Source organism: Oncorhynchus gorbuscha, linkage group LG26 (assembly GCF_021184085.1).
Source record: "Oncorhynchus gorbuscha isolate QuinsamMale2020 ecotype Even-year linkage group LG26, OgorEven_v1.0, whole genome shotgun sequence".
NCBI classification, from domain to species: Eukaryota; Metazoa; Chordata; class Actinopteri; order Salmoniformes; family Salmonidae; genus Oncorhynchus; species Oncorhynchus gorbuscha.
In genome coordinates this window covers 10,126,144-10,139,735 of record NC_060198.1, presented here as the reverse complement: position 1 = coordinate 10,139,735, position 13,592 = coordinate 10,126,144, and the positions used below count along the sequence as shown (strand labels likewise).

The following is a 13,592-nucleotide window of genomic DNA, read 5'->3' as shown; positions in this document are numbered from 1 at the left end:
GTGTGTGTGTGTGTGTGTGTGTGTGTGTATCAGCTGTCACCTTTCCAAATGATTGTGCTCCCACACACACCACATCTGCTTCCTCATGAGAGCACATGGTCGAGGCAAGTCATTCATCACTAAACACACACACCTCTGAGAGAGGCCGAGGCTGCTGGGAATTTAACCAACTATCTAATGTCCCAAAGCTCTGGCTCTCTATCAGCAGTGTGTGCAGGAGAGGTTGTTCAGTGTTGTGACTGCTACACACACACACACACACACACACACACACACACACACACACACACACACACACACACACACACACACACACACACACACACACACACACACAATCCACGTATGTGTCCTTCATGCCCACGGGGCCTGTACTCAGCACTGACACGTGTGGGTGCCACAGCAGAATCCAAAACACAGGAGTTCTCTGAGTTCTCTCTCTCTCTCTCCCAGCTTAGTGGACATACTTTAACCATCCCATTTATCCCATAGCAACGATAGCATGACAAAACCAGGCCAAAAACCCCCAGTGTGTTTCAGCCTCAGATATTATGAACACATTGGTTTACAATCCCTACAGTGGAGGTATCCCTAGAAAAAAAACACCCAAACAGAATCAAATCTACGAGTTGTTTTGTTGAAGCGTACAAGTGCCCTCTTGGTGTAGTGAGAGAACGAGAGAATCATTCTAGTTGACAATGAGACAAGGGCGATATTGATTGGCTTGTGGAGAAGCAAGGCCCTGTCCAAATTCACAAGGACGTTCCACTGGAGAGTAAAAGGACTATTCATTTTCCAGTGCTAACCAGTCCCAGAGGGATGCTTCTACACACACACACACACACACGTTCCTATGAGAAGACATCCCGTTGTCTCTTAACAATGGCACAGACAAATACATGGATCACTGTCATTGTCTAGACGACCACAAAGGAAAACAAAGAATGCAATGCTGTTTTCACTGGGCTGCTGCACTGTACACTCAATGCCAGCTTAAAGGCGGGAAAGTAAGTCAATTCCTGCTTTTACGTTGATGAAAACATAAGGAGTTAAGCAGCCAAGACGTGATAAAACAGAGATGCGTTTCAAGTGGCTGGGAAATGTCTTTGTCTTTGGTCTTTGGGTAATCTACTAAAGTTGTCCTAGACCGCCTAAAAACATAGTTGTAGGTTTAGTGGAATGTTGTCCTGTGCTGTTTGTGGACTGATATGTGCATTCTGTTTGTGGTGTTGTCAATTGGAAGGGATCAGCAGTGTTGTTGACCCAGTGAATGGATTACATTGTGGAGGGGTGTAATATGCCGGACTTATCACAGTCAGACAGATCACTACACAGCCGGTCAGATAGATAGATAGATGGATAGATAGATAGAGAGAGGAGGGACACTGTAAAAGCCTGGTAGGGATCCAGCACCATCGTTGGACTGAGAGGACAAAGCTGAAATCTCAGCCAATGATGACGCATCAAATGTGTCAACTGCCAGCACATGGCAGCAGGAGCCAAGCAAAATGCTGGATCAATACTGAGACATTGGTGTGTTCCCAGAATGTTGATGCACTAGAGCCAATACCACTGCTGTAATACAGTTGGCCTAGTTCTGATGTTGTAGTAAAGCCTAGATGCTAACTCCTTTCCCTCCAGAAGATTATTATCCACAGTCACCATTGGCCCTTAGTCATGTGTTGTTGTTGATAATGGCAGTATGAGCTGCTTCCTAGAGCTACTGTAAGTGCCCCCCCCCCCAGGGGAGACTATTACAGTATGTTCACTGGATAATCAATATATGTTAAATGTCTTATATGCTCTGTGGGCACGATTATCTTTCAGCAACACATTGCCATCCCTCCATCCATCTTTCCATCCATCACTTTCTTACGACCATCGGGTTGGCCTAATTTAATAATGAATTTAGACTGGTGTTGAGACTGGTGTTCATTGAGAGAGAGGTTACAGGGGGTTAGAGAGTACTCTGACATAGATTCAATTACTGTATGTCACTTACTCCCCTACAAACAGATTCTGAGAGCTACGCAGGCATCCAACATATAGAGGCTTTAAACAAGTATTCATGGAACGTCTCAGAGTAGGAGTGCTCATCTTGAATCAGGAGATTACATGAACGGGGAGGGGGGGCTGATCCTAGATCAGGCCTCCTACTTCCAGGTTAGAAACATTGCTCCACGGATCAAATAGATAATATGACCATGAACTGTATATGACGGTGGATGTGTCCTGTCGAACTGACGGCTGTGTGCCGTGTCCCAGCAGGATAGAACACCTGGGTCTGAACATGGCCATGCAGCTGCTGGTGGGAGTCCCTCTAGAGATGGTCCATGGAGCGCTGAGGATAGGACTGGTCTACGTGTGTGGCGTACTGGCAGGTGAGTACTGGACTAGGGTGCACACACAGACTGACGGATGGACACACACACACACACACACAGGGCGCAGGTGCACGCACTCATGCACATGCACACGCATATTCAACCCCCTGCTGTCAGGTTTCACCCCATTGTGTTTGGAGAACAGTCATTCAGAAGACACATATGTCTGGGACAGATGGGCTTGTGTTCTGACAGGCTTTCTTGTTGTTCCCCCACCGGTCCAGAACAACAGAGAGAAGTGGAAGGGGATCATCTCAAAACACACTCCAGAAAGAGAGAGAATGGGGGAGGGAGGTAAAGGAGAGAACGCGAGGGAGAGGTAAAGGAGAGAACGCGAGGGAGAGGTAAAGGAGAGAACGCGAGGGAGAGGTAAAGGAGAGAACGCGAGGGAGAGGTAAAGGAGAGAACGCGAGGGAGAGGTAAAGGAGAGAACGCGAGGGAGAGGTAAAGGAGAGAACGCGAGGGAGAGGTAAAGGAGAGAACGCGAGGGAGAGGTAAAGGAGAGAACGCGAGGGAGAGGTAAAGGAGAGAACGCGAGGGAGAGGTAAAGGAGAGAACGCGAGGGAGAGGTAAAGGAGAGAACGCGAGGGAGAGGTAAAGGAGAGAACGCGAGGGAGAGGTAAAGGAGAGAACGCGAGGGAGAGGTAAAGGAGAGAACGCGAGGGAGAGGTAAAGGAGAGAACGCGAGGGAGAGGTAAAGGAGAGAACGCGAGGGAGAGGTAAAGGAGAGAACGCGAGGGAGAGGTAAAGGAGAGAACGAGAGGGAGAGGTAAAGGAGAGAACGCGAGGGAGAGGTAAAGGAGAGAACGCGAGGGAGAGGTAAAGGAGAGAACGCGAGGGAGAGGTAAAGGAGAGAGAAGAGGAGGGAGAGGGGTAAAGGAGAGAACGCGAGGGAGAGGTAAAGGAGAGAACGCGAGGGAGAGGTAAAGGAGAGAACGCGAGGGAGAGGTAAAGGAGAGAACGCGAGGGAGAGGTAAAGGAGAGAACGCGAGGGAGAGGTAAAGGAGAGAACGCGAGGGAGAGGTAAAGGAGAGAACGCGAGGGAGAGGTAAAGGAGAGAGCGAGAGAGGGAGAGGTAAAGGAGAGAGCGAGAGAGGGAGAGGTAAAGGAGAGAGCGAGAGAGGGAGAGGTAAAGGAGAGAGCGAGAGAGAGGGAGAGGTAAAGGAGAGCGAGAGAGGGAGAGAGGGAGAGAGGGAGAGAGAGACTTGTTCAAGTTCAATAGGAGGCCCATGAATATTGAGCGAGCGAGCAAAGGGACCAAGCCTACTGGGATGCTATGCATCAGAGAGAGGAAGAGGACCAAGCCTACCGGGATGCTATGCATCAGAGAGAGGAAGAGGACCAAGCCTACTGGGATGCTATGCATCAGAGAGAGGAAGAGGACCAAGCCTACTGGGATGCTATGCATCAGAGAGAGGAAGAGGACCAAGCCTACTGGGATGCTATGCATCAGAGAGAGGAAGAGGACCAAGCCTACCGGGATGCTATGCATCAGAGAGGAAGAGGACCAAGCCTACCGGGATGCTATGCATCAGAGAGAGGAAGAGGACCAAGCCTACCGGGATGCTATGCATCAGAGAGAGGAAGAGGACCAAGCCTACCGGGATGCTATGCATCAGAGAGAGGAAGAGGACCAAGCCTACCGGGATGCTATGCATCAGAGAGAGGAAGAGGACCAAGCCTACCGGGATGCTATGCATCAGAGAGAGGAAGAGGACCAAGCCTACCGGGATGCTATGCATCAGAGAGAGGAAGAGGGCCAAGCCTACCGGGATGCTATGCATCAGAGAGAGGAAGAGGACCAAGCCTACCGGGATGCTATGCATCAGAGAGAGGAAGAGGACCAAGCCTACCGGGATGCTATGCATCAGAGAGAGGAAGAGGACCAAGCCTACCGGGATGCTATGCATCAGAGAGAGGAAGAGGACCAAGCCTACTGGGATGCTATGCATCAGAGAGAGGAAGAGGACCAAGCCTACTGGGATGCTATGCATCAGAGAGAGGAAGAGGACCAAGCCTACCGGGATGCTATGCATCAGAGAGAGGAAGAGGACCAATCCTACCGGGATGCTATGCATCAGAGAGAGGAAGAGGACCAAGCCTACTGGGATGTTATGCATCAGAGAGAGGAAGAGGACCAAGCCTACTAGGATGCTATGCATCAGAGAGAGGAAGAGGCTTTGAAGGCAAATGTCATTGCTAGCTTCCTTGTGACATTAGCTGCTAATGTCATTTGAGCGCCCAGGGCTCCCCTCTCTCCCTCTCCCTCCTCTCTCTCCTCTCTCCCCTGGCCCAGCACGACTTGGCTCAGTATAGCTCAGTGCTCACTAGATTACCATATGACCATGGGGTATGTTCTACACTGCGTGTTCATCATGCAGTGTACATGAGGAGTGGAGCGATAATCCAGCTTTAGTTTAAACTACCTCTAGAGCCAAACAAACATTATCAGGGATTTCTGCCTGCTGCCCTCTGGAAACTAAATGCTCAGGAAACGTTCGGAGTGGAAATACTTGGATGAAGATTGTTGATGTTTGGGAGACGTGTGGGGATATTTAGCAAGGACATAACAGCCCTGTGGGTGGGTGGGGAGAAGCTGTAGAATGGCAGGTTAAGGGATTGCCAGCAGAGTGTGTAATTGTGTATCTTTTTTTAACTAGGCAAGTCAATTAAGAACAAATGGTTATTTACAATGACAGCCGGACGACGCTGGGCCAATTGTGCGCCGAATCAGGGTCTGCAGTGACGCCTCTAGCACTGTGATGCACTGCCTTAGACCCATTCCGTGTGTGTGTAAAGTTTGTGTGTGTGTGTTTGTTTTACATAGGCATGTGTGTTTGTGGAGATAAATACTGTATATATGTATGAGGCTTTATATCTGTTTGTGTATGAAGACTGGTGTGTACACAGAATACTTTTGGTCCCCCCCTCTCAGATAACACAGATAATGGTGGTACTGAGAGGGCCACTGTCCCCACGGGAACCTGCTGGTTCATTAGATATCGACCCACTAGAAGGAGGTGTGTGTGTGTGTGTGTGTGTGTGTGTGTGTGTGTGGGAGTTTGTCTTCTGTGTTGTTTTGTCTGGATAAATGTTGTTATGGTGGAGAGGAGTGCTCAGCTGTACCAACAGGGTCAGAGGTCAAAAGGGACTCAGGTGTCCAGTGAGAGGTCAATACTCAATATGGATTTTTAAGACTGTAATACAAATCAAATGTTATTTGTCACATGCACCGAATACAACAGGTGTAGTAGACCTTACCGTGAAATACTTACTTACAAGCCCTTAACCAACAATGCAATTTTAAGAAAAATACCTACAAAAATAATAAATTAAAGTAACAAATAATTAAAGAGCAGCGGTAAAATAACGATAGTGAGACAGGGGGTATCCAGGGGACACCGGTTAGTCGAGGTAATTGAGGTAATATGTATATGTAGGTAGAGTTATTAAAGTGACTATGCATAGATAATAACAGAATTGTAGAAGAGGGGGGGGGGCAATGCAAATAGTCACATAGAGAGACTCTTGTTCGAACTCAGGGACAAACAACAAAAACACAAATGTTTTACTATCCTTGTGGGGGCCTAAAATTGACTTCCATTCAAAATCCTATTTTCCTTAACCCCTAACCCTAAACCTAACCGTTACCCTAATTCCTAACCTACCCTATTTGTAACCCTAAACCTAACCCCTAAGCCTAAAATAGTTTTTGTCCTCGTGGGGCCGTCCAAATGTCCTCTTGTTTTACTACTTTTGGGGATTACACACACACACACACACACACACACACACACACACACACACACACACACACACACACACACACACACACACACACACACACACACACACACACACACACACACACACACACACACACACACACACACACACACACACACACACACACACACACACACACACACACACACACACAGAGAGAGAGAAAGAAACACTCAATTACTACTTCAGTATCTGTGATAATTATAAGATGACTGAAGTTTTAAAGGACAGTCAGTGTCTTTGAACTCTCTACCGGTCTCTGATGATGAGTAGCACTGATGCTGTATAGTTAATGTGGCCAAACTTAGTATTCCCTCATTGGCAGCAGGGTTCCTAGTTTGGTGTCCTAGTTTAACCAGCAAACAAGATAGATGACACGTCAGTTTCTCACCCAACAACTGACCCAGAGGGCCTCCAGAGAGACTACAAAGGGAAGGAAGTCCTTTAGTGGGTGTGGGGGTTGTCACGGTGATAAAACAATAATATTATCAGAGATAATAGTGGTAATAGTGGTCTTCCCATCTGTCGACACACACACACCTTGAGCAGAGGAACCAGGGCGGTGTGTGTTGTCTAACAGGTGTGTGTGTGTGTGTGTGTGTGTGTGTGTGTGTGTGTGTGTGTGTGTGTGTGTGTGTGTATTTCTATATTTCTTGCTATCTCTCTCTCTCTCTGTGTGTATTGCTGTGTGTGGTGTGTGTGTGTCTCAGGAAACATGTAATCATCTGCTTAGATCTCCATTCAGTGATTGATGCTTAAATACATTTTAATTACACACACACACCTCCTCTGCTTTGATCTAAATGACACCTGGTAACAGCCTACTTCAGGAAGAGCACTAACTACTACAGCTAGTTCAGGTATTTCAGATAAAACAGTACATTCATACTTTGGTGTGTGTGTGTGTGGGGGGGGCTGGGCTCACCCCTGGCTGTTTTCCTTCCAGTAATAGCAGCCTGATTGTGATGACTTGTTATCGTATGGTGATTTAACCTTTTACTGCAGTGGGCTACATCAGGGTCACACAGAGTGATTCTTGGTGGTCTTAAACAAATCTACTTTGAAACAAAAGTCTACACCTCACACACATAGTTATGGGTTTAAAAAACAAGGACACGTGTACCATGTCAGATATAGAGTTGATTGTATTTCATTTTGAGTTTGCATCCCAGTATTACACTTTATATACATCCCAGTATTACACTTTATATACATCCCAATATTACACTTTATATACATCCCAGAAGACTGAAATATAACAAAACCGTTTGAAATAGAAACACCGGATTTTCGATGTGATTTTTGAAATAACGTTGATTAATTATGAAATTCTGAAAAATATGAATAACATTCCACCTATGAGGCCGCGAGGTAATTTGACTGCAGGAAAGGGGTCTACTATAATGAAGCTCCCACAGAGCAGACTCTTCATGACAGCAGCCATACCTACACACGCACACACGCAGTGGAGATCACAAGCAGTTCTCTATTGCTCTGGGCGTGTCTGTTGCTCTGGGCGTGTCTGTTGCTCTGGGCGTGTCTGTTGCTCTGGGCGTGTCTGTTGCTCTGGGCGTGTCTGTTGCTCTGGGCGTGTCTGTTGCTCTGGGCGTGTCTGTTGCTCTGGGCGTGTCTGTTGCTCTGGGCGTGTCTGTTGCTCTGGGGCGTGTCTGTTGCTCTGGGCGTAATTACACCAATTTTCACTGGGTATTCAATCTTTCACTTGCCCCATATTCACTCCTATCAATGCCTGTTTGACTCTCCTGTGAATGCGGGTGAATAGGTGCCACCATGGTACCAGTGGTAAGCTCCATTCAGTGTAACACCAAGAATCTCCTAACAGACTGTGTTGATACGTATTATTCTTAAAATGGTCAATGGGGACTCATTGACAAATGTAAGCCTCTGTTTGTCCTTCAATACAGCGACAAAAACCATCAGGAGTGACTGCGTTCATATACAGTATCTACTGTTTCTACCTGGGAATGCTATTTATTCGAAGCTGCTCTGAGATACATTATAGCGATGGATATGAATTTACATATTCAATATGAATTTGCTCTATTGATCCAGTGAATAATAAGTTGATTGATTATTTGATTGATTCTAACCTCTGACCTCTGACCCTGGCAGGCTCCCTGGCCGTGTCTGTCACTGATATGACTGCTCCGGTGGTGGGGTCATCTGGAGGAGTCTACGCCCTGGTCTCAGCACACCTGGCCAACGTCGTCATGGTGTGTGTGTGTGTGTGTGTGTGTGTGTGTGTGTGTGTGTGTGTGTGTGTGTGTGTGTGTCAGTCAGAGCAGGAGCAGCCCTCTTGTCATGAGATGACTATCATGTTCAGACATACATCATGTGGCTTCAAAGCAGGGCATTCTGGGGCCCAGCAGGTGCTCTGTCAGTCTATGGATTCCATACATTCCTGCCTTTCATCTTTCCCATTTACAAAGAGTGGAAAGGTGTGTCGACTATCTGGTGTTGAAAGTGTGGAATGTGCGTGTGTATGTTGCACGTGAGTGTGTGTGCACTGTGTAGTGTTAGTGTAATTAGATAATTGTCATATAACTTGATTTTCTCCCATTCTGAGGCTGCATGTAAATTCACCTTTGACCTTAGTTGTGCTCTGATTGATTCGATCCATGCATACTACCCGACAAAGTCATAACCTTAGAAGTAGGGGCCGATAAGGCCATACTGCTGTCTATATGATTGGATGGTCCCTGTCATCAAATATTTACACCGGTGGGCACTTTATACAATCCTCAGTGGTCCTTCCTCCTCTCAGACAAATTTGATTTACTACAACAGCAAGAAAGGGGAGAAGATCAAGGGTCATCACATGATATCTGTGTTGACTCTGAAAGCTATCATGGAAGGGGAAAGATATGTTATTGTTGTAATCTATGTCACTCTGAATGTTGACAGTTCTGTAAGTCTCTTTGGATGTAGGTGTCTTTGGATGTAGGTGTCTTTGGATGTAGGTGTCTTTGGCTGTAGGTGTCTTTGGCTGTAGGTGTCTTTGGATGTAGGTGTCTTTGGATGTAGGTGTCTTTGGATGTAGGTGTCTTTGGATGTAGGTGTCTTTGGATGTAGGTGTCTTTGGATGTAGGTGTCTTTGGATGTAAGTGTCTTTGGATGTAGGTGTCTTTGGATGTAGGTGTCTTTGGATGTAGGTGTCTTTGGCTGTAGGTGTCTTTGGCTGTAGGTGTCTTTGGATGTAGGTGTCTTTGGATGTAGGTGTCTTTGGATGTAGGTGTCTTTGGATGTAGGTGTCTTTGGATGTAGGTGTCTTTGGATGTAAGTGTCTTTGGATGTAGGTGTCTTTGGATGTAGGTGTCTTTGGATGTAGGTGTCTTTGGATGTAGGTGTCTTTGGATGTAGGTGTCTTTGGATGTAGGTGTCTTTGGATGTAGGTGTCTTTGGATGTAGGTGTCTTTGGATGTAGGTGTCTGTTACATTACTATCTTATGAAGGTAATGAAAGAGGCTTAGTGGTCAGGGACAAACCCAGGTCCATCTAACATGGGAAAATTCCTGGCCTGAATCATAAACCCTTTATCTTGCTCTCTCTCTCTCACTCCTTTTCTCATCAACTCACTCTGCTCCCCTCTCCCCAGAACTGGTCGGGTATGAAATGTCAGTTTAAGCTGTTCCGGATGGCCATGGCTCTGGTCTGCAGTAAGTCTGTCTAAACTCTGAAGTTTCTCTATATTCAAATCCTATCTGAGATACCCCAGTCAGTCCCTACACCACTTTGTGACTAGCCACAGCCTGCAGGTAACCAAAAGCAGCACACGGTTTATTTTGATCATTAAAAAACAATGTCGCTAGAGGGACCTCCGGTCTTGCGTACTGTTACAATAACCTTGCTCTTGACCTAGTTAGTACCGTGGTGGATGTAGGTTAGGAGACAGGAAGGGCCCTGTGGCTTAGCAATAGAAGCTTAGAAAGAACATACCCACTCATGTAAGATTAACGTGAGCGTTGAGGACGGGTTTGTTGTGGTCTCAACCTTTTATAGTACATATCCAACTTCTTATTTTTCACTTTAGTATAAGCATACGCGTACAATTTGGCAAGTTACCGTGATTTGTAAGAGATAAACACAGCAGTATTTACAATAAACTAAAAAGAACAATATCACTTGTTCACTATGGAAACAGGACTATTGCCAGCATTTTGGTAACCCTTCTCTCTCCACCCCCGTCAGTGAGTGTGGAGTTCGGCCGTGCCGTGTGGCTGCGGTTCTACCCGCCGGCCTTCCCGCCCTGCCCCAACCCCAGCTTTGTGGCCCACCTGGGGGGTGTGATGGTGGGGCTCACCCTGGGGGTTGTAGTCCTCCAGAACTACGAGCAGCGTCTCCAAGAGCAGTCTCTCTTCTGGATCTTCTTCTCCGTCTACTTCCTCTTTGTCCTCTGTGCAGTCTTCTGGAACGTCTTCGCCTACAGCCTGCTGGACGTCCGGCTCCCCCCCACGCCGTGACCTCTCCCCGCCTGTGAGGGCAAACTGAGAGGGCCAACTACGTACCTCAGATCCAATGGAACATAACTATCTAGGTCTAAGACTTCAGAATTTGTATCTTCATTTTAGAGTACCGTATGGAACAGACTATGGCAGCATCTCCTCTTAAACCCGATGGTGCCTATGGCTGTAAGAAAGAGGTTATTATGACAGCTAGCTTCAATGAAGGACAATTTCATAGGGTTGGAGATTGTTATGATACACATGTCTCCGATCCGTCTCATGCTATTAGTGCTGTTACCTGTAAGTCTGGACTGAAGCTATGAAATGTTCCACTGTTGACATGTTACACTGTACTGAGTGCATCTGACGTGATCTGGTTTTGTTCCGACTTCCTGATCTTTCTTTGGTTACCTGACTGTTTATACATTCAACGATGCTACATTGTTGCCTTTCACAATACGTCTGGCAAGACAAATGGCTAAAGCAGAAAGAGATCGGTACTCGAGCTAGATATTTGCAGGGAGAATTGGCTTACGTGTGTGTGTGTGTGTGTGTGTGTGTGTGTGTGTGTGTGTGTGTGTGTGTGTGTGTGTGTGTGTGTGTGTGTGTGTGTGTGTGTGTGTGTGTGTGTGTGTGTGTGTGTGTGTGTGCGCCGTTTGCAGGAGTGGACAGTATTGGAGGAGTGCACAGTATCATCCGGGTTACACTGACTTACATTATTTTGTCGTGTGCAAATGGAAGTGGAGGTTGAAACGAAGATATATGTGATGTTCAAGCCCTCTGTGTTCCTGACTGTTGCCAAAACCGCCCCTTAACCAATAGCATACAAAAGACAGAGCACTACAGAGAACATGTACTGTTTTATTAATAGGGGAATATGTTGCCTTCTGCGATGAGTACTGGTTGAGTTGAACATCAGCATTCTCCCTCTGGCACAGACTTAGTGATAGGTATTCAATATTGAACTCTGTTACAGACTGTGGAAATGGTGCTACATGTGAATAGGTTCCTCTCTCCAGAGTTAGCCTTCAGTTAGTACTGTACTGTCAATGCCCTTATTAAGGAGAAAGCTAAGCCATGTTGTGTTGGATGCTGTGTTTGCTTCAACAGGAGAACACGTCACATCTCAACCAGCCAAGGCTCAAATTAGCCTGGTCCCAGATCTGTTTGTGCTCTTACCAACTCCATTGCTGTCATTGTCAAGCCACAGATGTTTGGCTTGACAATGAGTGACATGGAGTTGACATGGTACCAGGAACAGACTGGTACCAAGGCTAGCTCAAGCGTGTACTTTAAATTAACCTCACGTTATGCTGCTTCACACAAAATAAATGATAAGAAAGACTAATTATTAACAAATTAATATTTTAACATACAATAGCCGGTTGTTGATTCTTGAATTGGTCTACAATGTGATGTGTAAATGATCCTGTGTATTTAACATTTGTTGATTGTATATTATAAGGTCTGATACGGAACATAGTGGTAACTGACAATATTTTAACAATGCATATTTTGTAGATTTGATATGTAAATACTGAATACTGGAATAAAATCAACTGTTTTTATAATGAAATGTATTCTGACCTCTTGGTGTTATTTATGATTCAACCTGCACATGTGTTTTGAAAGACCATTATCATTCAATGCCTTTTGTTGAACTGCCCCCCCCCCAACCACACACACAAACACATACACACATACAATAACCCTATTGCACAACTACCCCAGCCAGACAGTTTTTTAGCAACACATTTTAGCTGAGATGATTGTTCAGCAAACTGATTGTCTAGAGTAGACTAAGGCCTCTTTCACATAGGCAAACCATGGAGACAACAAGGGACCAATAGAGAAAAGGCCTCAGTGTTGTGAAGATATCTAAACGAACCCAATTGTGTTTTGCCTCGCTCCAAACATCAGTGTCCAGACACACACACCAGTCTTTCTCTGTGGTCAGGGCTGTTGTGCGAAAAGACCTCCTTGTCAGTCACAAAACCGGATTAACTTTCCAAATAGTGGAAAAGGCTTTTGACTGACCGTCTTGAGTGGTGTTTTCTATTCAAAACTTTGTAAACATTCAACTTTCCAACGGAAATGATACATTTCATAAAAATATTATATAAATACCCTAAAGCAAGAATATACACAAATAATACATTATCTGAAGAAATTGCTTTAGAAAAGGTCACAAGACACGGATGTCCTCTCTCCCCCCTCCTGTTTGCACTGGCAAATGATCCGCTTGCAGAAATAATTGGACAGGACCCAAACGTAACTGGTATTGGTACACATGAATATATACTAAACTTATTTGCCGACGATCTCCTGATATACCTGAATAATATTGAGTTTGTCTCCTTTGTTAAAAATATTTTTGGGAAGTACTCTTAACTGAAATAATGGCAATAGGAAAAATAAAAAGAACAACTCATGATCTACAGCAATCTGTTAAGTGGACCACAAAAAATATGAAAAACTTAGGATGCGTAGTAGGTTAAAACAAAGAAAAAATACATAAAGTTATCTTTATCTCATTACTTAACAAGTTGAAAGCGGATCTAATTAAAATGATCAATCTCCCCATGAATGTTAAAGGTAGAATAAACCTCTAGAATGGCAAGGCTCTCGAAGTTTTTCTATTTGTTTTCGGTAACACTAATTACCCCACAGGAGACATTCTTTGTGTACTTGGCCATAACAGACTTTATATGGGCAAATAAAACTCAGAGAATAAATAGGAAAGGTTTATATTTCCCTAAGTCTAAGGGAGGTTAGAGACAAAGTAGAGTCGCAATTCAACAGCTCAAACGTGAGACGTATGTGGCAGGGTCTACTGTCAATCACGGATTACAAAAAGAAAACCAGCCCCATCGCGGACATCAACGTCCTGCTCCCAGACAAATTAAACAACTTCTTTGCTCGCTTTGAGGACAATACAGTGCCACTGATACGGCCCGCTACC

General features: G+C 45.4%; 1 protein-coding gene across 4 annotated transcripts in view; it reads left to right on the top strand.

The window, feature by feature from the left end:
- The window catches only part of rhbdl3 (rhomboid, veinlet-like 3 (Drosophila)), a 54,115-nt gene extending 41,911 nt beyond the window's left edge, over positions 1–12,204 (top strand). For all 4 annotated transcript variants that reach the window (XM_046330093.1, XM_046330094.1, XM_046330092.1 and 1 more), the window contains 4 exons: positions 2,269–2,381; positions 8,301–8,401; positions 9,784–9,844; positions 10,377–12,204. In XM_046330093.1, the coding sequence (XP_046186049.1) occupies positions 2,269–2,381; positions 8,301–8,401; positions 9,784–9,844; positions 10,377–10,648 (547 nt within the window). In that variant the 3' untranslated portion in view covers positions 10,649–12,204. The remainder of the gene's footprint in view (positions 1–2,268; positions 2,382–8,300; positions 8,402–9,783; positions 9,845–10,376) is intronic.
- The last annotated feature ends 1,388 nt before the right edge of the window (positions 12,205–13,592 follow it).